The sequence below is a fragment of the Phascolarctos cinereus genome, unplaced genomic scaffold (genome assembly GCF_003287225.1).
Source record: "Phascolarctos cinereus isolate Bilbo 61053 unplaced genomic scaffold, phaCin_HiC Scaffold_5;HRSCAF=322, whole genome shotgun sequence".
Lineage (NCBI taxonomy): Eukaryota > Metazoa > Chordata > Mammalia > Diprotodontia > Phascolarctidae > Phascolarctos > Phascolarctos cinereus.
In genome coordinates, this window is record NW_027555958.1 from 414,625,811 (window position 1) to 414,650,629 (window position 24,819).

Genomic DNA, 24,819 nt, shown 5'->3' on the forward strand with positions numbered 1-24,819 from the left:
CTCTTTTTACCTGTCTAGCTGTCTTGAAAATCCATCGAATCCTCAGACTGTGAGATGAGTAGGAGCTGAGTGATCACCTAATCTCACCCCTTCACTTTTTTGATGCTGTAACTGAGGATCAAAGACTTGTTGGAGGTCCCATGGGGTTTTGGTTAGGGGAGTTAAGACTTGAATGTAGGGCTTATGATTACAAATCCAGGGCACTGCCACTTTACCACACTCAAAAACACTGAGTATTCTTAAAAGTTCTAATTTACTTTACCTTCTGTACTGAATCCATCCACACAAAGTGACTTCTTGGCCCAAGTGAGAGGAACGCAATTCTCCACAAGTATTGGTCCGGACAGCAAAACTATTGAAATCTATTAAATGAAAAATACTAATGCAATTACATGAGATATTAATTTAAAAATGTAAATTTGCTTCTTAAATGAGTTTATATTTATATTCAAAGTGCTTTAAACAAAGGATCCCAAACTGTAATAGTCTTGGTATTCTGTTGTAGTGTATAAAGCTAATAGAGTACTTAAAGTCAGACACACGTATTTCATTAGTGTTGGCCATCTCAGCAAAGGCTGCAACTCCTCTGAGATTTCGTAGACAATCTTTGAGACTTGATATAGAAAGTTACCACCTTGTGATCAACCTACCGGTGAGCCTCTCTGTACCCGACTAGTTTTTAGACTACAGATTTTATTTTTGGCCAGGCCTGTACTGAAGGGCTTTCTGTGTTGACTGGACACATCCATTTAGCCTTGGTTGGCAAAGGTCACCCCCAAACCAGAGTGAGTATAATTACATTTAATATTAATAATGACTGAGGGGCAGCATGATCTAGTAGACCCTAGGTTGGCTTCTGAATCAGGAAGACCTGGGTGTAAGTTCCATCTCAGATACATACTGGCTGGGTGTCCCTGGGCCAGTCATTTATCCTCTAAGTGTCCCCAAGCAACTCTCTAAGACTATGAAGGAGTCCTGCAGAAGTTACTAGTTCTCATCGGTAGATGAGTTTCTGCAACAAGAGCTCCCTATACCAATGGAATCACAGATACTGTCTGAAAAAAGATTACTTAATTCCTAGAATTAAACATATTGACAGGAAGGGATCCTTTAACAGTAATGCTTAAGATTCATACAGTAATTTAAGCATTTGTAAAGTGCTTGACATATATGCTCCCATTTTATCCTCAAGAGATTAGCATAGCACCTGGTACTAAGCAAGTGCTTCATATATGCTTGTTGACTCGACAACAATCCTGTGAGGTAGGTGCTGTTACATCCCCATTTTATAAATGAAGAAACCCAAACTGAGAGAAGATACGCGACTTGTGCTGGGTCACAAACCTACTAAATGTCTGAGGCTGGACTTAAATCTAGGTCCCTAACTCTGAGGCCAGCCAGACTCTACTGCTGTAGATGTTTCCACAGTAAACATGTTGTCCTTATGGAATTTAATAAACAATGACTCCTATTTCTATGGTGATTTAAGAATCCCCTCCCTTCTTACCAAGCACTAGAGCAAAGACATCAGGATCTTATATAAAGCCCAAGATATTACAACTAGAAAGAAGCCTCAGGGATCATCTAAAGCCTCTGACTAGAAGAGTAGATTACCCTTTCTGATTACTTTTGACTGGTCTTTCAACATCCTGCTTGACAAAACTTTTCAGCAGCAAGAAACAACTCAGTGAAAAGAATACACCTGCATGTCTCTATCTGGGGCATCCTAAAAGTCTTAGTGCAGTTTATTAAGGGGCAAAACGGTGTCCCAAAAGTTTTAGTACAGTTTTAGGCTTTAGAGCATCTTTTTAAGCTTTTAATAGCAGCTTAAAACTGCACTACGACTTTTGGGACACCCTGTATCTAAAAGAGACAGCCCATCAGACTAATCTACTGAAATTGATTAAACGTGGGCTGTGCTTCAGACGTTGCTCTGACAGTTAAGCAGACCCAACACAAGTCCATCAAAACTTCACCTGGAATTCTCCTCTGTGTGCTCAGCATCAGCCATCGGGTGAGGGAGCCCAACAGCGGTGGGGCTGTCTTTCTGATGGGTCCTGACCAACTCCTGTACATCCTGTACATCAGGCACCGTCCCCGGGGGAAAGCCATACTGGAGCCACAGGCAGGAGCAGCTGCTGGACAGGGGGCCTTCCGCCGTCGGTCTTGGAGGAACAGAATGGACTATTTAGGAAAAAAAATCTACTCCCACTTCAGAAAAATAGGATCCCCCTCTTGCTGACTCCCTTCCGGACGTCACCGGGTCCGGGCACTAGTAGCTGCAGGGCTGACGTCCCGCTGAGTCCGCAAGCTCCCAGGCTGGATGTGGACCGGCGCTGGCAGCCGGGCAGGGTGGAACCAGTCCCACCGCAGGCACCAGGGAATAACAGACAAGGCCGGCTGTAACGCGGCCTTGATCTTACATTTCCTCCAATTTGCCTAAAAATGTTCATCAAGTTCAGGCCTGCACTAGGCTCAAGGAGGAGCCCAGGAGCTGTGTTCAAAAGCAACAGTCTGGTCCTCCCTCCTCCCACCAGACAGGAAAGATGCATTTATTTAGCGCCTCCTGCATGCGAGGCGCTGGAGATTCAAAGACCCTCGGCCCTCGAGGAGCTTACATGACAGGATCGGATGAGGCTCACTGAGCTGTGGAGCTGGAAGAGAGCGCCGTGACCATCGGGCCCCCTCGGTTCGTTATGCCGAGGAGGAGAGGGCAAACGACTTGTCCACGGTCACAGAGATAATTAGAGGCCTCCAAATCCAAATCCAGGGCTCCTTCTGGAGGAAGACTCGGCGGACGACCCTGTCACCTACACAAGGCCCGGCACCGCCGACAGTCTCCGCCTCCGCCGACAGTCTCCGCCTCCGCTCCGGCTCCCGCTCCAAGCCCGCCTCCCCTACAGCTCAGCGCGAGCCTCTCCGCGCCTTGAGCCTTAACGTCATCGTGCGCTTGGCGCGTGCGCCACCGGCGTCCTACGTCATCTCCTGCGCGCCGGGTGACGCCGCGGCCACCACGTCCCTTGTGGGCGGATGCCGCGGGCGGGGTGCGAGATTTCCCGGGCAAAGTCAACGGTCTCCACAGGGGGAGAGTGGCCCGGAAAGCAGGCTGCTTCTAAGATGGGGTAGGCCGAGTAACTTACGTCAGACCTTGATTACGTCGCTCGCCTTTGCCCATGGTAAAGATGAACGCCGGCCAGGCGACCCGATGCCGAATGGGGGGGAGGAGGAGGAGGAGAAGGAGGCGGGCACCGCAGAGGCGGTGTAGCTAGGCTGGCCGCGCAGCCCGTCGGGAAACAATTTCAAACAGGGGCGGGGCCTCGCCTGGAGGATGCCGCGGAGCGGCCGGAGCTGAGGCGCTTGCTACGTGGGCAAGCCGGCACCGGGGCTGCCCTGCCCCTGGCGGGCGGAAGGTGAGACCCGGAAAGGGAGCCCCGGCGGCGGCGGGGGCCGGAGCTCGCGGCCCGGGGGGCGCCTCGGCGGGCGGACGGGCGAGGTCAGGCGGGCAGGCAGGCGTCCGGGCCTCTCTCCAGCCCGCGCTCTTTCTGAACCCTGGCCCGGGGCCCAGCATCCCTGCCGGGATGACAGCGACTGGGTGGGGGGGGGTAGCGGAGTAGGAGAGCCGATCGTTACACCTTTTACAAGCCCTCCCTGGCGGCGCCCTTGTCCTCATGTCGTCCTAATGACAGCCGGCAGAAATTGTGATGGGGCGCCGCCCTCGCTTCTGTTTTCTTTTCTTTTCCTTCATCCTCAGCACCTATCTGGGTGCCTGGAACCTAGTAGGTGCTTAATAAGTGCTGGTGGCCTGACTGATAGAGTAAACAGTAAATGCCTGTTTGCCCGGTGCAGTGGACGTGGTAAAGGTTTCATCGTTGCTCCTCGGCTCAGATAGAATGTCGAGGACCCCACCCGTGACTGACCACACCACGGCCGAGTGATCACAGCTCGTGTTTCACAAACGTCCTGAAATTGTCCCGCAGCTTCAGGATTCTGACCCTCCCGCCTTCTCCAGCTAGTCTGTATTCCGCGTCTGTTGTGTGCCACGCACCTGCGCGACCACAGCCCCTCCCTTTTAATCCCCGTCCTCAGCCTTCACCCTCACTGTCACTTTGAGACCCCTCTCTTCTCCCAGTTCATCTCTTCCCACCCAGCCTTGGTGCCCAGCCTGGAATCGGTGATCTACCTCTTGGGTGGTTCACCGTCTGCCGCCTTACAATCCGTTACTCCCCTACCTCTTCGTCAAACCCTGGATACACTTCAGCAGCCCATTTCTTCATTTCTGCTCCTGGGCTGCTGAATATTTCAGGAGAAAGTTACAAAATCAAGCTGATTTCGCTCACCTCACCCTGGACCTCCATTACCTTGGATCCTTCCACTCTATTCTGACTTTTTAAATTCTCCGTGGCCACTTTTCCAAACCTTTTCACTTTTCTTACACTTTCAGTTACGTAGCCCCCTACTTAACAGCCAAGTTATCCTATTTAATTGACAAGACTGAGTCCATCAGAAAGTTCCCTCAACTATCCTATTGCATTGCTTGTCATCATCTCCCATATTCTCTTTTCCCCTCCTGTCTAGAAGATTTCTCCTACTCATCTATTACATGAGACCTTTCATCTCCTGCCCCATCCCCAGCTGCTAGTTCATGACCCGCCCCCATTACCTTGCATTTGTATATATCTCCCATAGACTTACACATCTACCTGTCTTCTCTTTTGATAGAATGTATGTTCTTTGAAAATGGGGATTATATTTCATTTTTGTCTTTGTATTCCTAGCACCAAGGACAGTGTCTGGCATTAAAAACCTCTATTAGCCTAATGAAAGTCTACCTTTCCAGCCATAGCTCTCCTGCTTGATGTACTCTACATTTCATTCAAACCCACCTACTAGCTTTTCTCTGAGCTTTCACTCCCCATGTGCAAGAAAGCATTTATTAAGTGCTTACTATATGCAAAGCACTGTGCTAAAAACTGGAGATACAAATAGAAAACATAAGCCAGTTTCTGCTCTCAAGGAGCTAACATTCTAATGAGGGAGACTCTCAACACAATCAGCTTTAAGTCAGGTGGAAAAAATCCCACGACCCTTAGGGTGCAGCAGCAAAACAGCTGTTGGCTTCTTTAATGTAATTTCCTTTGATAAAATCATTTCAGTTTTTGATGTTGAACTATTTGAATGTACCAAAAACTTTGATGCAAGAGCTTTGTTTTCTAGGTCTTAAGCAACAGGGGCTGTAGCATCTTCGGGAACAAATGCCAGGCTGCATCTCCATAAGTGATACATGGAATGTCATTCTTTCCTCTATATTCACTCATTAAATTTTTAACCATCCTTTAAAGCCCAACTCAAATTTTACCTTCTCTGAACTCCTCCAGTCATTAATGGCCTTTCCTGCTTTCCTTGGACTCCACATAGTACTTTTTATCTCTTTAATGTTCATATGTATTTAAAACTTTTTATTCTGAACTTGATTAACACAAACAAATGTGAATATTTTCATATACAAAGAACAGAAAGAGTATTGTGTATGAAACTGTACATCTCCATTTCTTACAGCTTGTTTTTATTTTTTAAGTATATACTAAATTCAGTGCTGTCTTGTCAGTATCCCTTCTGTTTACTTCTGTGCATTTAAACATGCTTTCTTGATTTTTTTTTCTTTCTTTTCACATTGTTATCACTATCCCCTTCTTCTCTATTTTCTTCTATTCACAAAAAGGAAATAAAAAAATTTCTTCTTGTAACAAGTCTGCATAGTCAAGCAAAACAAATCTATACATTGCTTATGTCCAAAATATGTCGTCAACATTCAGTTTGATTCTAGGAGCATTTGTAAAGTGTTTACCATGTGCATGGGACTGTGTTAGGCTAGGGATACAAAGGTTCACTAAGTCAATAAGCATTTCCTTCCTTCCTTCCTTTCTTCCCTCCCTCCCTCCTTCCCCATTCTCTCCTTCCCTTCCTTTTTCTAACAATCATTTGTAAAAAATTGAGTTCCAAATTCCCTCCCACTCCTCCCTCACCCATCGAGAAGGCAAGCAATCTGATATTAATTATACAGGTGAAGTTATGCAAAACATTTCCATGTTAGCCATGTTGCAAAAAAAAAGAGAGAGAGAGAGAGAGAGAGAGAGAGAGAAAAGCAAGAAATATAAAGAAAGTGGAAAAAAATGCTTCAATATGAACTTAAGAGTTTATCAGTTCTTTCTGAGGAGGGAGATAGCATTTTTTTTTTATCATGAGTGCTTTGGAATTGTCTTGGATCATTGTCTTCATTGATATAGCTAGGTGTTTCACATTTGATCATGGTTACAATATTGCTGTTACTGTGTACAATGTTCTCATGGTTCTGCTCACTTTACTTTGCATCAATTCATATAAGTCTTCCTAGCTGTTTCCAGATCTATCCCCCTAGTCATTTCTAATAGCGCAGTAGTAATCTATCACAATCATATACCACAGTTTGTTCAGCCATTCCGTAATTGATGGGCATCCCCTCAATTTCCAATTCTTTGCCACCACAAAAAGAGTTGCTATAAATATTTTTTTACATATCGGTTATTTTTTTCTTTTCTTTGACCTCTTTGAGATACAGACCTTATAGTGATATTGCTGGATTAAAGGGCATGCCAGTCTTACAGCCCTTTGGGCATAGTTCCAAATTGTTCTTCAGAATGATTGGACCAGTTCACAGCTCCTCCACCAACCATTACTGTCTCAATTTTCCCACATTCTTGCCAATATTTATCATTTTCCTTTTGTCATGGTAGCCAATCTGATAGGTGTGAAGTGGTACCTCAGAGTTGTTTTAATTTGCATTTCTTTAATCAGTAGTGATTTAGAGCATTTTTCTGTGTGATTGTTGATAGCTCTGATTTCTTGTAAAAACTGCCTGTTCATATCATTTACCAATTGGGGAAAGGCTCTTATTTTTTATAAATTTGGCTTAGTTCCCTACATATTTGAGAAATGAGGCCTTTATCAAAGAAACTTACTATAAAGTTTTTTCCCCCAGTTTCCTGTTTTTCTTCTGATTTTGGCTGCATTGGTTTTGTTTGTGTAAAACCTTTTTAATTTCATGTAATCAAAATTATCCATTTTATTTCCTGAGATCTTCCCTTATCTATAGATCTGACAGGTAAAGTTTTCCAAGCTCCCCTAATTTACTTATCACCCCTTATGTCTGAATCATTACCCATTTTGACTTTATTTTGGTATACAGTGTGAGAAGTTGATCTATGCCTAGTTTCTGCCAAACTGCTTTCCAGTTTCCCCAGCAATTTTTGTCAAAGTTCTTGCCCCCAAAGCTTGTATTTTTGGGTTTATCAAATACTAGATTTCTTTGATCATTTACTATGTATTGTGAACCTAATCTGTTCCACTGATCCACCACTCTATTTCTTAGCCAGTACCAGATTGTTTTGATGGTTATTGCTTTCTATATAATTTGAAATCTGGTAGGCTGCCTTCCTTTGTGATTTTATTTCATAGATTTCTTTGATATTCGTGACCTTTTGTTCTTCCAGGTGAATTTGTTATTTTTTTTAGCTCTGTAAAATAATTCTTTGGTAGTTTGATTGGTATGGCACTGAATAAGTAAATTAATTTCTGTGGAATTGTCATTTTTTAATATTGGCTCAGCTTCCCCAAGAGCAATTAATATTTCTCCAATTGCTTAGGTCTGTCTTTAATTGTATAAAAATAATGTGTTTTGTAATTGCCTTCATATGGTCCCTGGGTTTGTCTTGGTAGGTCGACCAATAAGCATTTATTATTTATTTCTTAATGCTTGTTCATATCTTTTGACCATTTGCCAATAGGAGAATGGTTCTTATTCTTATACATTTGAATCAGTTCCTTATATGTCTTAGAAATGAGATCTTTATCAGAGAAATTTGCTAGAAGCTCTTCTTGAATTAGTAAGAAGTGAAGACTAAGGAGAAATACCTGTTAGTTGGAGAGTAGCGTAGCAAATTATGGCACATGAATGTAATGAAATATTATTGTGTATAAAAAATGGTAAAAGGGACAGTTTTGGAGGGACCTGTGAAGATTTGTATGAACTGTTACAGATCTAAGTGAGCAGAATATGGAGAACAGTTGATATAGCAACAACATTGTAAAGTTGACCACCTTCTAAGGATTTAAGAACTGTTGAATGTAGTGATGAACTATGATTCCAGAGAATTGACGATGAAGCATGTTATCTACTTTCTGACAGAAAAGTGATGCAGAATGAGACACATTTTTGGACATAGTCAATTCAGGAATTTATTTTGTTTGATTATGCATATTTGTTACAAGTGTTTTTTTTTCTCTTTCTCAAATTTTTGGGGTGGTATAGGAGAAAGAAAAATAAATGCTTGTTGAAAAAATAAAATTAAACTAAAAAAAGAATGAGTGTGAGTTTAGGCAAGATAGCTTAATGAGTGGTAACTTCTTTGTAATACCTCAAAGAAGATATGAAGAGTCAAAATTGAAATAAGAGGGGAATAGGAAGAATCCCTTGTAGGATAACCCTTAAAGGAAAACTAGCAGAACAAAGGAATCAGTAATCAAACAGTTATCATATAATGAATCCTACAGAATAAAAGAAAGGGGGAAATGTTCACAAAGAACGAAATTGCAACAGCACTATACCCTTAGAAGAGTGAATGGGCATACTGTGAGACCCTCCAGAGTAGTTTATAATCATAAGAAATACAGTGTGTAAGAGTGAATTTTCAGAATTTCTGCTTCGGTGTAGGGACAGTTTTTGTATTTGTTGCTCTTCTAGGGTTTTTTTAGTTGCCCAATTCATTGGTTTGTTCCTTCTCTCTTTCATTGATGAAGGTATTTAGAGACATAGATTTCCTGTTAAGGACCGCTGAATTAGCTGTAGCCTATAAGTTTTGGCATATTTTCCTGTTATTGTCATTTTCTTTGATCACATTTTCTATTTGTTCTTATGTTTTATTCTTTGAGCCACCAATTTTTAGGATTAAATTATTTAGTCTTCAGTTAATTTTAATTTTTCTCCCAAACCTCTTTGTTAATATAAGTTTTGTCACATTTTGATGAGTAAAGACTGTATTTAGTATTTCTACTTTTTAGTGAGGTTTTTATACTTTAGGTCATGGTCAGTTTTGATTAAGGTGGTGCCTTGTCTGGCTGAGAAAAAGCAAAATTCCTTTTTCTTCCCATTCAGCCAGATACCGATTATGTCTATTTTTTCTGAGCTTCTATTCAGGTTCTTAACTTCTTTCTTGTTTTATCTTTTTGTTGTATTTGTTTAGATCTGAAAGGGTTACATGGCTGTCTTCCACTATTATATGTTATTGCTTCTTTCTCCCTTCAATTTGATTAACTTTTCCTTTAAATATTTCAAAATTATGTAGTTCAGTGCATATTGATGAAGTATTTATATATTAATTTGTCATCCTGGATATCTTTAAGCACAGTATAGTTTTTCTGTTTATCTCTTTTTATCATGACTATATTTACTATAGCCTTGTCTGAAATTATTATTGCTACCCTTGCTTATTTGAGTTTACTTTTTGATTCAGCAATACCACTAACTAGGTCTATATCCCAAAGAGATTTTTAAAAATACCCTATTTGTACTAGGGTATTTATAGGAGCTCTTTTTGTGGTGGCTAAGAATTGGAAATTGAGAGGTTGTCTGTTAGTTGGGGAATGGGTGAACAAGTTGTGCTATATGATTGAAATGGAATACTATTGAATACTACAAGAAATGATGAGCAGGATGATTTTAGAAAAACTTGGAAAGACTTACATGAATTGAGGCAGAGTGAAATGAGCAGAACCAGGAGAACATCATACACAGTAACAGCAATATTGTATGATAAACAACTATGAATGACTTAGTTATTCTGAGCAGTACAGTGATCTGAGACAATCCTAAAAGACTCGTGATGAAAAATGCTATCCACCTCCAGAGAAAGAACTGATGGAATCTGAATATAGATCAAATACATACTATCTCCCTCCCTCCCTTCTTTCCTCCCTTTCTTCCTTTTTTAAGTCCTCCCCCCCAACAAAAAGACTAATATGGAAATGTTTTCTGTGATTGCACATGTATAACCTATATCAGATTGCTTATCATCTTAGGGAGGGGAGAAGGGAGGGAGGGAGAGAATTTGAAACTCAGAATTTTAAAAAAATGTTAAAAATTGTTTTTTCATGTAATTGGGGGGAAATAAAATATTAAAAAAAAAAAAGAAAATGTCCACTCCTTCATTCCTTCCTTCTTGTTTGTATACTTTTCTTATGAACCCCAGTTATAAGAAATGGAAAGTTCTACTTCTTTCTTCCTCTTATCTACACTAGTGTATTCCTTTTATCTTCCAGTAAATAGAGCTCTGGCCCTGGAGTCAGGAAAACCTGAGTTCAAATCCAGTCTCAGATACTTACTAGCTATTGGACTCTGGACAAGTCACTTAATCTCTGTTTGCCTCAGTTTCCTCAACTGTAAAATGGGAATCATAACAGCACCTACCTCGAAGGGTTGTTTTAAGCATCAAATGAGATACTTATAAAAGTTCTTGGATGGTGCCTGGCACATAATAGGTGCTATATAAATGCTTATTTTTCCCTGTTCTCTTTTTTACCTCCTAAAACCCTTAGAATACAATTTAATTCAACCCCAGGACTTCTGTTTCTTTCACATTTTATCTCAATACCTTTGGAAGACTTTAAGATTCTGAAGGGGCATTTGTTTCTTCTCCCCCAGTAGAATGTTAGTGCTAAATCGTAATACAACTCCATCCACTTGCACAAATAAATTTAACTTTCTAGGTTTTTCTAGGCTCTTGTGCTTGTATTTCAAAGTTCCTACTCAGCTCTGGTCTTTTTTCAATAAAAAAAAAATACTTGGAAGTTTCCGGTTCCATTAAAGGTCCCCATTTTTTGTTCCCCATGTGACATTAAACTTAGCTTTTCAGGGGCAATTGTTTTTGGTTATACGCCTGTGTATCCTTTGCAATGTTGTATTCCATTATCTCTTCTTATTTCTAGTAGAAACTGCCAGGTCTTGTATGATCCTGATTGTAGAAGTTTGGTATTTTAACTATTTCTTTCTAGATGTTCACAGTATTTTCTTTTCCTTTGAAATACAAGCCCTGGATTTTGTCTCTGACATTCCTAGAATTTTTCCTTTTGGAATACTTCAGGAAGTGGATTGGTAGATTCTCTCTCTTCGGCCTCTGGTTCTAATACATATAGATTTTCAGTTATGGTTTCTTGATGTATAGTATCCTTCAAATTTTTTTTTTAATAATGGTTTTCAGGGAGTGCACTGATTCTTAAATTCTCTTGTATTAACTTGTTTTCCTGGCTAGGTGTTTTTGATATCCAACATCTCACATTTTCTTCTATTTTTTCAGTCTTTTGATTTTGTTCTACTACTTTTTGCTATCTAATGAATCATTGTTTTCTATTTAGCCTATTATATAGTATTTAAGGATTCCATTTCTCAGGTAAGTGGGTTTACCACTTTCTCTTCTAAGCTACTTATTCTCTTTTCAATTATTTCTTCTAAAGCTTTTATTTCACTTTTTTTTAAACCTCTAGCTTCATTTCTTCTAGGTATTCATGTAGTCCTTATGAGAAAAAATAATTTTTTTCCTTTAAATCTCTGCTTGTGGTTGTTAGTTGCTCACTGTTCCTTTTTGTGTATCTCCATATCTCCAATAATTTTTGATACTGGCTGTTGTTTTTTTTGAATTAGTAGTTTCTCCAGTTTTAGTTCCTGAATTAGGGCCCATGTTAGGGTGACACATGACCTCTTGCTATGCTTTTGGGTAGGTTGTCCTGTTTGGTTTCTCCCTGGGTGCTTGGGAAGACCTCCAAATTCCAACGTTAGTGTTGCCCTCCCCTCTCCCTAATCTGTCTTTGAGGTACAGAATTCTGGAACTTCAGGCCCTCTTTGATGTTTCAGGGCCAGGGTGCTAGGGAGCTTAGTGCCCCCAGGTATTAGCTGTCCTAGTGTGAGTGCTGTTCTGCTTGCTGCCTCTCACTGGCCCCCACCTTGGCTTCTTCTGACCATCCTGGTGGCATTTGAAGATTGGGTTTGCTTGTGCTGGTTCTGGCTTTGCTGTTAGCCCAATTTTCTCTGTCTGTGGGCTTCTGGTTGACTTTTTGTGCAGCTATAGGTTGGAAGAAGTCTGTATTTTCTCTTGGTTTTCTTTATTTTCCATTAGTTTGGTGTGAATTTCAGGTTTTTGCTGAAATAGGTATGTGGGAACTGTATGGTCTTGGCCAGAAGTCTATCTAGATTACATGGTGGAAGAGCTGTGGAAGAGTTTCATTGTTCAGGTTTGTTGTTCAGTCATTTCCGTTGTGTCTGACTGGAGTGGTTTGGTTTTCTATTTCCTTCACCTCATTTTACAGATGAGCAAATTGAGACAAATAGGGTTAAGTGACTTGCCTAGGGTCATGCAGCTAGTAGGTGTCTGAGGCCAGATTTGAACTCATGAAGATGTCTTCTGACTTCAGGCCCAGCACTCTAACCTAGCTGCCCATTTTTTAGGTAGGGGCTAGTTCAAGGGACTTCTAGGGTTTCTTTCATTTCCAAGATTCTGATCTTAAGTGACTAAGAGGAAATGGCTAGTAGACAACGTGTGTATGTAAATATGTGTGTATATATAATATGTAATATGTAAGTATAGTTGTTGAATCTGTAAAATATATTACTGTTTCAGTGTCTTAAATCTTATTTTTCTTTTTGTATAGTGATGGACTCATCGAATGTGCCAGAATTTACTCCAAAACACGGGGTACCTCCAAGGCTTAGAGATTACTTTACTGGTGCCAGCTCTTTTCAAAGACAGCTAGCATCAGTCAGAAAGCAGACTCCATTTGGTCAGACACCATCTCGAAGGAAAATTCCCCAGTGTTCACCATTGCAAGTAAGCTTTATGTGGTCTTTATTTCTTAATTCAGGGGATCTGTGGTTATCATATCAGCTAGGTTTTTTTTAACTATTGCATATTGTAACTGCTTCAGAACTTAATAGATGAGTTCATATCTTTCTGTGGACAAAAATAGGTTATCTGCTGGCTAACTTTCTGGTTATCAGTATAATAGCTCACATTTGTATAGTGCTTTAAAATTTACAAAATATTTCACTCACAATAACTCAGAGACAGTGTCATCATTTGAAGAACCTCTGATTTTCTGGGCCAGTTTTTTTTTCCAGCAGGTTTTTTCTGCTCTAGGCCCCACTGCTTTTCTGCCTGATAATATGTTCCTTTTCTGGAACCTGCATAACTGCATAATTGACTAGAAGCATCAATGAGCCCACAAACACTTATTAAGCACATAAAATGTACCAGGCACTTGGAGATCCAAAGACAAAAGTGAAAACATTCCCTGCCCTCAGGAAGCTTATGCTCTAGCCAGACTAATTGTGCATATACTGAGTGCCCATAAAGTGATTTTGTGGGGAATATATTAGCATCTGGGAGCATTAGGGAAGGTTTCATGTAAGAGATATTCTTGAACTGAATCTTGAAGGAAGCTAAGTATTCTAACAGATGGAGATGGGGGATGGGGTGCAGTCTAGGCAGGAGCAACAGCCAGTGTAAAGACCTGGAGGCAGGAGATGAAGTTTCATGTCTGAGAAACAGTGAGGAGGCCAGTTTGGTTGAATCATAATGTATGGAACAGTCATTGTAATAAGAGTAGAAATGTATGTTGGAGCCAAGTTGTGAAGGGCTTTAAATGCTACACAGAAGAGTTTATATTTTATTAAAGAGGTAATAGGGATATGTGGACTTGCAATCATTTCTGGCCCCTGAGTGGAGGATAGATTAGAGTAGGGAGATAGGAATGAGGCAAGGAAACCAGTGTGAAGGCTGTATGCAACAGTCTAGGTAAAGGCCTGAATTAGAATAGTTACTATATGAATGAAGAGAAGAGATGGATTTAGGATGTTGTGGAGGAATGTACTACAGGATTTGGCAAATAAATGATTGGATACACAGGTGGGGGAGAATTAGGAGTCTAGGATAACACTGAAATTGTGAACCTGAATGACTGGAAAGATGGTACTGGCCTAGACATGAAAAAAAAAAAAGAAAGAAAATTTGGGAGAGTGGTGAGTTTGAAGGGAAAGATATTGAACAATGTGTTACTAGAGTTCAGGAGAAAGATTAGGGCAGGAAATAAAGATCTAGAAGTCATTAGTATAGTCATGATAATTAAACTCAAGTTAGCTATTAAGATCACTCACAGAGAGCATGGAGAGAAAGGAGAAGTCCCAGGACAGAGCTTTGGGGTATACCTACAGTTGGGAGGCATGATATGGAAGGTGAACCAGCAAAGGAGACTGAGAAGAAATGATCACATAGGAGGGGAACAAAAAAGAGCAGTGTCATGGAAACCTAGAGAGGAGAGAATATCCAGGAGGAAAGGATGGTCAATTGTGTCTTAAGATGCAAAGAGGTCAGAAGGCTAAAGATGGAGGAAAGACTATCAAACTGGGCAATTAGGAGATCACGAGTGACTTTGGAGAGGGCAGTTTCAGTTGAACAATGAGTTTGGAAGCCAGATGGTAAAGGGTTGAGGAGTGAGTGAGAGGAGAAGAGGTAGAAGCATTTAGTATAGACAGATTTTTCTAGGAGTTCATCTGAGAAAGGAAGGAGAAGTATAGGATGATGGCATGGGGGTGGGGGTGGGGAAGAGTGTAAAGGTTTTTTTTTTTTAAAGATGGGAGAGACTTGGTCATATTTGTAGGCAGATGGTAAAAAGTCAGTGAGAGCCCAGCTGAAATTAAATAACATAACTTTAAACCCTGGTAGCATGTTTGTGTGAATTTCTTTAGCTCTGTTCAGTTGTATATAAGTAGAAGTGAAGTGTTGAATAGTGGGAATAATCTCAGAGTAGAGTTTTATAGCAAGGTGAGGATAAAGGAAGAAGGGATTTTGGTAGAGAATGGCATACAGTTGGATTTATTAAATGAAGGGTCTGAGTTAAAAAGGAAGGAACAGGTGATGACGTGGAGGTAAAGATGAGGACAATGAATAGGTTTAGTAGGAATAAATCTGTGGGAAAAAATGGAGTGACATAAATTATGATCACATAAAGGATTTTCAGAGTTCTTGATCATGGAAGTGGAGTACTTGTGGGTGACATTGAGCTCAAGGTCCTGACCATCCTTGTTTGCAGCTGAGGAGTAGTTCATAGAAGCTGAGCGTTTTGAGGAATTCTCCTTTTGGGAAGTTTTTCCTTACCTAGAATCTAAACTCGCCTCTCTAAAATGTCTGTCCGTGTTCCAGCATTTGTAATCTGGGACCAAGCAGAACAAGTCCAGTTTCTCTTTCTTGTGACAGCCTCTCATGGTCTTGAAGAGAGCTGTCATGTTCCTCTTAAGTCGTTAGTTATCTGTGAGTAAGATGATTTAAGTACTTAGATGTGTATCTTGAATCTCATAACCACAAAAGTCTGATTGGGAGGACAGAATCTCAGTGGGATGAGCCGGTGGTGTAGTTCATACAGATGTGGAAACATCCAAGCCTGAGATTCCCCAGTTCTTGTGTTCAATATCTAGGTAAAGCAAAGATAGATGTGAATGAACAAATTTAAAATTTTAATTCCTATTCTGAGAGACTGAAGGCATCAGGAGGCCATTCCCTTCTCTAAAGTATAAGCTCACTTTCAAAGCCATTCAAATGGTCTCTTTTGTTTGTTCACCATCCAAACTAGCCACCAATCCTTTAACTCCTTACTGAATTACCTGTAAGATGCAGAAGGCATTTCTACTGCTCATTTTTTTGTGCTTAAAGTTTCCAGAGCACTTTACTTAAAGTCCTAGCGATGCGATCAAAAAGTAGGATACATTTTGTAACTGTAACTGCCAGATTGAACTTTAAAAAAAGATAGTATGGGATAGCTAGGTGGCGCAGTGAATAGAGCACTGGCCCTGGATTCAGGAGGACCTGAGTTCAAATGCAGCCTCAGACACATAACACTTACTAGCTGTGTGACCCTGGGCAAGTCACTTAACCCCATTGCCTACTCCCCCCCCAAAAAAAACAACCAAAAAACAACAACAAAACAAATAAAAAAAGATTGTGCCACTGGAGAGCGATTTGAACTATGTCCAAAGGGCTATAAAACTGCATACCCTTTGATCCAGCAATGTTACTATTAGGTCTATATCCCAAAGAAAACATAAAAATGGGAAAAGGACCCACATGTACAAAAATATTTATAGCAGCTCTTTCTGTGGTGGCCAAGAATTGAAAATTGAAGGGATGTTCACTAATTGAGGAATGGCCAAACAAGTTGTATATGAATGTAGTGGAATACTATTGTGCTGTAAGAAATGATGAGCAGACAGACTTGAGAAAAACCTGGAAAGATTCATATGGACTGATGCTGAGTGAAGTGACCAGAACCAGGAGAATGTTGTACACGGTAACAGCCATGTTGTGCGATGGCTAACTTTGATAGACTTAAGCTCTTTTTTTTTGCTCAGGCATTTGGGGTTAAGTGACTTGCCCAGGGTCACACAGCTAGTAAGTGTCAAGTGTCTGAGGCCAGATTTGAACTCAGGTCTTCCTAACTCCAAGGCCAGAGCTCTATCCACTGTGCCACCTAGCTGCTCCCCCTTTTAAAAAAAATTATTTTTTCTTTTATTATTATTGGTGGGTTTTTTGGTTGTTTTTTTTTTGTGAAGCAATTAGGGTTAAGTGATGTGCCCAGGGTCACACAGCTAGTAAGTGTCAGGTGTCTGGTCTGAGGCCGGATTTGAACTCAAGTCCTCCTGACTCCAGGCCCCGTGTAGACTTAGCTCTTGTCAGCAATGCAGTGATCTAAGGCAATTCCAAAAGACTCATGATGGAAAATGCTGTTCACATCCAGAGAAAGAACTATGGAGTCTGAATACAGATCAAAGCATACTATTTTCTCTCTCTCTCTTTTTTTTTTCTTCTTATGGTTTTCCCCTTTTGTTCTGATTCTTCTTTCACAACATGCCTAATGTGGAAATATGTCTAATATAGATTGTACACGGATAGCCTATATCAGATTGCTTGCTGTCTTGGGAAGAGGGAAGGTGGGAATGGAGGGAGAAAAAAATTTGGAACTCAAAATCTTATAAAAATGAATGTTGAAAACTACCTTTATATGTAATTGGAAAAAATAAAATCTATTAAGTGGAAGAAAAAAAAGATTGTACCAGTTTAACTTCATCAACAATTCAATATAATGCCAATATAACTCTTCTTAATATAGTTATTTTGTTTTTCTTAGCTTTTTGGTTTTCTCAATATAAAGCAGAGGTAATAATTTTTTTCTATTTTTCTTGAAGACTGATAATGACAGAATGTCTAAGCTTTTGAAATCTTCACTTTTAAAACATAATAGCTATATAAATATGTATATAGTTAGTTATCTGTATTGTTTGCCCATGTAAACACTACAGTACTAAATATTAATTGAAAGTTCTTTTCCAGTTTATTTCTCACAATATTAATATGTTAGATTTTACATATGGTACAATTGAGAACCAAGAATTTGGTCACATACATCTTTTTGACTAATCTTCTCTAAGTACAGTTAGGAGTTAGCATTGTAAATGCTAAATTGGACCTGTGGTTATAAGTGATAGAGCTAGGGTATAAGAAGGGAAGAATACAATTCTTTGTTGAGCATGTACTGTGTACTAGTAGGGAAAACAGGGAAGGGTGGGAAAGGTAAAAGAAAGGAATGTAAGAATTGTAAAAAGTGACATCTGTGGTAAGGAGTGGCAAAATGCCATGAATACTTTCCCAAAATCATAGGTTAATTATCCTTGGATTAAAATACATAAAGTCTAAAACACTAAGATCAAATTTCTACTTATATTCTTAAAACTTAATGTCTCTCTTGATTTTAGGAAAATATTGACCCACAAAAGATTGCCTTTCTTCTGCATAAACAGTGGACCTTATATACGCTGACTCCCATGTATAGGTTCTCCTACACTAACCTTAAACAGTATTCTACACTTCTGAAGTGCTTCCTTGCTGCTGAAAAGCAAAAAGGACTGGCTGTGGAAATGGGAGAGGATTTTAATTTCAAAGTGACTTTCTCCACTCTCTCAGGAATGAAAGGAACACACCGGGACCCTGCAGCATTTCTTATACAGGTATGAGACATATTTGCATATATTTCTTTTATGTATAGATCATTAATGACTGAATAGAATGTGTAGATAGTGGAATGATTTTAATTTTCCACTTAATTAAGAAATTTTAGTTGTATGCCTTCCAGCTCTAGATGTATGATTTTACAACCCATTTCCTCTTATTTCTTAATTTAGTAATTTACAAAAATTTGATATTTTTATTTTGACAAATTTAGTCAATTTATATCTCTGTATACCTCTTTTGTGTTTATTCAGTTTCATTTCTGCTGCTCTCTTATACCTTCCAGCTTGAGGCTTAATATTTCACTCCTTACTTAAGTGCCTTCATTAGATGGTGAACAGAAAAAGATTAAAATCAATCCATATTAATCCTACGTTGAGTGGGTTAAGAACTGGTGGATGAAAAGAACTGGTTTGAGGAAGAGTATGAAACTTTTGATTTAGTATAGATTATCTATTACTTTACTTGCATATTTTAATGCTCCCCACCATAATACATGTAATAAAGTGATGACTCTTATCTATGTCACTGAGATAGTGTTTGAGTTAAATTCAGTTCCACTGTCATTGAATCTTAGAGTTGGGGTAGGAAGCTCTCATCATTTATGATTTGGAAGTTGTTTGCAGGATATTTCTTGTAATATTAATTTGAGAAATTTTATGGTTAATAAAACTGAGAATCAGAGACTCCATAATATATATCTTAATGATTGATTTTCCTCAAGTATGGCTAGGAGTCAGCAACCTGAATGCCAAGCTGTATCTGTTACTATCAGGACAGGATCCTAATTATGAATCCCATCTTACAAAATTCACAGAATCTCAGAGATGGAAGGGACTTCAAAGGTCATCTATTCTAAATCATACCTGAACCAGAATTTTTGGGTGAAAACTTTAGTGAGAAAGAATCTATCACCACCCAAAGAAACCCATTCCATTTTTGGAAGCTGTAATTGTTAGGAAATTATTAGCAAGAAGCTACCATTGTTAGGAAATTTCTCCTTACACAGACCTGAAATATGCCTTTCTGCAACTTCCAAATTTACCCTCTGTGTCTAAAGAGAACAAGTCTAATATCTATTCCATATAATACCTCTTCACATACTTGCAGATAGGTCTCATGTCAGTCAACAAGCATTTATTGAATCACTTACTGTGTGCAGACACTACTAAGTGCTAGGGTTATAAAGGAAAAGCAAAAACAATCCTTGCTCTTTTAGGAGGTTACAGAGCTGGTATGTAAACCAAGTATCTACAAGATAGATACGGAGTAGATGGAAGTTACCTTTAGAGAGAAAGGCACTAGCAACCAGAGGAACTAGGAAATGCCACCTGCAAAAGGTGGCATTTGAACTGTGTTTTGAGGGAAGCCAAGATGTCTACAGGGGTAGTGAGGAAGGAAGACTTTCCAGACAGTGGGGGGACAGCCAGTGTAAAGGAACAGTAACAGATAGGGACAAGGAATAGCGTGTCCTGTGTGAAGAATAATTGCAAGTAAGCCACTGTGGCTGGACTGTAGAGTATGTGGAAGGGAATGATGTGCAAGAAAGCTGGAAGAATAGGAGGGGTCCCAGTATGAAGAGCTTTAAATATCAAAAGTTTATATCTGATCCTAAATGAAATTGGGGTTTCCTGAGTAGAGGATGACATGGTTAGATCTATCCTTCAGGAAAATCACTTTGACAGCTGTGTGGATGATAGATTGGAGAGAGGAGACTCTTGAGTCAGTGAAAACAATTAGAAGGCCATTTCAGTAGTCTCTATGAGGGCTGAGGGGGTGTCTGGAATAGAATAGTAGTTGTGTGAATAGAGGGAAGGGAATGGAGGTCGGAGATGTTGTGGAAGTATAAATGCAGATATGGCAACTGATTAGGTATTTGAGATTAGAAAGAATATCTTGATATCTTATTCAAGGATAACACTGAAGTGTAGAACCTGGTTGACTTGGACTATAGTCATGTCCTCAACAGTAATAAGGAAGTGCAGAAGAGGAGTGGGTTTTGGGGGAAGGATGATGAGTTCTGTTTTGGACTTAGTGAGTTTTTTGAGATGTGTAAGGGATATTCAGTTTAAAATATTCAATAGGCAGTTGGTGACACAGGAGTGGAGTTCAGGAGAGAAACTAGGGCCAGGTATACAGATCTGGGAATGGTTGGCATAGAGATGTTAATTGAACTCTTGGGAGCTGATGAGATCATCAAATCAGAGAGAAGTTTGTATTTTATTCTAGAGGCAATAGAGCAAGCATTTTTGAGCAGAGGGAGTGACATCATTAGACCTATACTTTGGAATGTTACTTTGGCACCTGAGCAGAAGATGAATCGCACAGGGGAGAGACTTCCTTGAGAAGGGCCATGAGACAGGAGGAAAGCCAGAAGTAAGCAGTGTCATAGAAGCTAAGGGAGCCAGAAGTATCCAGGAGAAGGGAGGCTTCAAAAGCATCACAACAATCGAGTAAAAGGTCATTGGATTTAGCAGTAAAGAGAATATTGGAAATTTTGGAGTGTAACTTCAATTGAATGGTGTAATCAGAAGCTTTTTTTTTTTTAAAGGAAATTGGGGTTAAGTGACTTGCCCAGGGTCACACAGCTAGTAAGTGTCAAGTGTTTGGTCTGAGGCCTGATTTGAACTTAGGTCCTCTTGACTTCAGGGCTGGTGCTCTATCCACTGTGCCACCTGGCTGCCCCCAATCAGAAGCTTTTTTGCAAGGGTTGAGGAACTAGTGTGATATGAGAAATGGGAGACAACAAATGTAGGCAATTTTTTAATGGGAGTTTGGCTATGAAAAAGAAAAGAGATAAATGATAATAGCTTAAGGAGGATGGCAGGATCAAATGAATAATTTTGTGGCTGGTGAAAATCTGTTTCTAGTGGTAGGAAGCTGGGAAGGAGCTAGTGTGTGAGGAGAGATTGCAGATGAGAGAAGGGGTAAGCTACCAGAGGAGGCAGGATGGTATGGGATCAGGGACATGAGTACGAGGCTGACTTTGGCAAGAAGATGGGCTACCTCTTCTTCAGAGACTGAAGCAAAGAAGGAGAGAATGGAGGATGATGTAGAGGTTCTTGAGGTATGGAGTAGGGGAAAATAAGACTCACAGAAGATAGCTTCAATTTCTTCAGTAAAGTAGGGGGTGAGGGTTTTTGTTAACATGTCTTTGGGAGGAGGTAGTAGTCTATGGGGTTTGAGCAAGGCAGAGAAGGTTTAAAGTAGCTGTAGTGGGTAGCATATTAGTCAATTAGGGAGGAATAAAAAATGCTAGACAAAATTGAGAGCTCAGTTGAAATTAATTAATAAATTTGTATTGACCTGATTGTGTGACTTTCTTCAAAGGTGTTGAGCTGCACATTAGTAAGATTGTAGAAGATCTTAAATCTCTCCCTACTTTAGTCTTCCTAAAGCAAAGATTTGACCATATAACCCCCTCTATTCAACAGACTTTAATGACTCCCTATGACCTTTAGGATCAAACTTAAAATCCTCTGGCATTCAAAGCTCTTTATAACCTGGTGTCCCTTCCTACCTTTCCAATCTTCTTAAACTTTCTTACTACCCCCTCTTCCACCGAAAACACCTGTGTACTCTGATCCAGTGACATTGGCCTCTTTTTTGTTCCTCAGACAAGACACTCCATCTCCAGCCTCTGAGCATGTTCACTTGCTGCGCCATGTCTGGAATGTTCTCTCTCGTTTCTTTTCTCCTGTCTTCCTTTAAGCAAAATCTCACCTTCCGCAAGAAAGCCTCCTTAATTCCATTGCCTAGTAATTTGCATGTTGTTTCCACAGTAGAATGTGAGCTCCTTGAGAAGGAGGGACTATCCTTTGCCATTCTTTGTATCCCTAATACTTAGCACAATGCCTGGCACACAGTAGGCACCTTGATAAATGCTTATTGACTCACGGATCCCTTGGACAGTCTGGTGAAGCCTGTGGGTTCCTTCTCCGAATAATATTTTTTAATATCTAAAATAAAATAAATTGAATTAAGAAGAAAAATAAGAATGTAATTCCCCCCCAAGTTTATAACCCCCTTGAAATCTATCCACAGACTTTTTAGGGGGCTTCTGGATTAAGAACCTCCTAGACTAGAGGTTCTCTAGAAGTGATCCTGTGCTGTGTCCTTCCCAGACCACCATGCTGAAGCATGGAGCAGTGGAGAGAGGACTGGCTTTGGAGTGAGAGGACCTTGGTTCAAATTCTGCCAGGTCCATTTCCTCATTGGGCCAGTCACTTAAATCTTTCTGTGTGTGCTTCCTCATATGTAAAATGAAGAAGTGTTGGACCAGAGGGATGCTCTAGTTTTATGGTTCTTTGTCTCTGGATATTGATATCCTACATTAAATAGGTTAAGGGTGTGCCCCAGGCTCTAGCACCCATGGCTTTTTTTTTAAAAATTATGTATTTATTTTAGTTTTTAACATTTACCTTTACAAGATTTTGAGTTTTAAATTTCATCCCCTTCCTTCCCCTCTTCCCTCCCCAAGATGGTGTGTAATCTGATATAAGCTCTACTTATACATTCATATTAAGCATATTTCCCCCTTAGTCATGATGTAAAGAAAAATTAGAATTGATGGGAGGGACCACGAGAATGAAGCACTAAAACAAAACATCAAAAGAAAAGGAGAGTGAATAGTATGCTTCCATATGCATTCAGACTCCATAGTTCGGATGTGGATAGCATTTTCCATCATTAGTCTTTTGGAGTTGTCTTAGATTCCTGCATTGCTGAGAAAAGCCAAGTCTATCAAAGTCAGTCATCATACAATGTGGCTGTTTTCCTGGTTCTGCTCATTTCACTCTGCATCAGTTCATGTAAGTCTTTCCAGGTTTTTCTGAAGTCAGCCTGTTCATAATTTCTTATACCACAATAGTATTCCATTACATTTATGTATCACAACTTGTTCAGCCATTCCCCAGTTGATGGGCATCCCCTCAATTTTCAATTCTTGGCCATCACAAGAAGAGCTGCTATAAATATTTTTGTGAATCCTTTTCCCGTTTTTGTCATCTCTTTGGGATACAGACCTAGAAGTGGTATTGCTGGGTCAAAGGGTATGCACAATTTTATAGCCTTTTGGGCATAGTTCCAAATTGCTCTCTAGAATGGTTGGATCAGTTCAGAATTCCACCAATAATGCATTAGTGTTCCAATTTTCCCACAGGTTCTCCAACATTTATCATTTTCCTGTTTTGTCATGTTAGCCAATTTGATAGGTGTGATGTGTTACTTCAGAGTTGTTTTGATTTGCATTTCTCTAATCAATAGTGATCTAGAGCATTTTTTCATATGACTATAGATAGCTTTAATTTCTTTCTCTCAAAACTGCCTGTTCATATCTTTTGACCATTTATCAACTGGGCAATGACTTGTATTCTTAGAAATTCAACTCAGTTCTCTATATATTTTGGAAATGAGGCCTTTATCAGAGATACTAGTTGTGAAAATTCTTTCCCAGTTTTCTGCTTCCCTCCTAATCTTGGTTGCATTGGTTTTGTTGGTGTGAAACCTTTTCAATTTAATGTAATCAAAATTACCCATTTTGCATTTCGTAATGTTCCCTACCTCTTGTTTGGTCATGAAATCTTCCCTTCTCATGTACAATCATATTAAACATATTTCCATATTAGTCATGTTGTAAAGAATAATTAGGACCAAAGGGAAAAACCATGAGAAAGAACCCCCCCCAAAAAAAAAAAACCCAAACAAACATGGCTTTTAATGGTTTTACACTGATAAATCTATGATCATGAAAGTGGGAAGACAGGCCAAATTTCTTAAACCTTAATTACAGAAATTCTTTGTGTGAGGAGATGGTTCTCTGGAAAGGGAAAGGGGAGGAATATGTGGGGAAATTTGAGTGATGTAAAAACAAAAGATATCTATAAAATCTATTTTAAAAATCAGTAAGAAAAAAAGAAAAAATAAGAAGTTAAAAAAACCTGTTAATTGAAAAGACATTTCTTCCATTCCTGATGAAGTTTTGGTTGTTATGATCAAAGCAAGTTAGGAGAAATAGGAATCTGTAAGTAGGTGGTTGAACTTGAATATTTTTATATATTTTTTCTCTCGCAGATTGTATCCAAATCCCAACAGTCATCAAAGAATGCAGAAGATAAAGTGGTATGGACAGGTTGGTTTTGCTGTGTGTATGGAGATAGTCTTCTGGAGAATGTGCCAGATGATTTTACCTGTCTACCTTTGTTCCTTGCAAATGGGGCAGAGTCTAACACGGCCCTAATTGGAACTTGGTTTCAGAAAACCTTTGACTGTCGATTCACTCGATTAACAATTAGTGCATTCAATCTTTCCTGGATGGCTGCTATGTGGACTTCATGTAATATGGAACATTATGGGACTGCTACAGAATTGCTTTGGTCTGTACCCTGTAGCCCTCAGAGTTTGGACATTTCTTATGCAATAAATCCAGAAGATGCAAAAGCTTTGTGGGACGGCGTCCACCAGACACCTGAGGAGATAACACAGGAGGAAGTTGACCTATTCATAGACTGCCTTTGTTCACATTTTCACAGACATTTCAAAATCAATTTGTCAGCTACAAGATTGGTCTGTGTGTCAACATCTGTAGCTTCTGCACATACTGATGGGAAAATAAAGGTTAGTTTGAGCAATTAAACTAGAATTAATTAGTTTTGCTTCATGACATGGCTTGTAAAATAAGTGGCAA

General features: G+C 39.6%; 2 protein-coding genes across 5 annotated transcripts in view; one reads left to right on the top strand and one right to left on the bottom strand.

The window, feature by feature from the left end:
* Positions 1–2,994, bottom strand: part of DARS2 (aspartyl-tRNA synthetase 2, mitochondrial) — a 28,635-nt gene extending 25,641 nt beyond the window's left edge. The window contains 2 exon segments of the mRNA XM_020970446.2: positions 263–362; positions 1,977–2,994. Coding sequence (XP_020826105.1) covers positions 263–362; positions 1,977–2,112 — 236 coding nt within the window. The 5' untranslated portion in view covers positions 2,113–2,994.
* A 26-nt stretch (positions 2,995–3,020) lies between these two features.
* CENPL (centromere protein L) overlaps positions 3,021–24,819 on the top strand; it is a 28,988-nt gene continuing 7,189 nt past the window's right edge. The window contains exons 1-4 of one of the 4 annotated variants that reach the window (XM_020970452.2): positions 3,021–3,122; positions 12,733–12,908; positions 17,882–18,133; positions 24,207–24,749. In XM_020970452.2, coding sequence (XP_020826111.1) covers positions 12,735–12,908; positions 17,882–18,133; positions 24,207–24,749 — 969 coding nt within the window. In that variant the 5' untranslated portion in view covers positions 3,021–3,122; positions 12,733–12,734. Of the gene's footprint in view, positions 3,177–3,297; positions 3,411–12,732; positions 12,909–17,881; positions 18,134–24,206; positions 24,750–24,819 lie in introns of those variants that run through there. The other 3 variants (XM_020970451.2, XR_013487362.1, XM_020970450.2) reach the window with 3 other exon arrangements.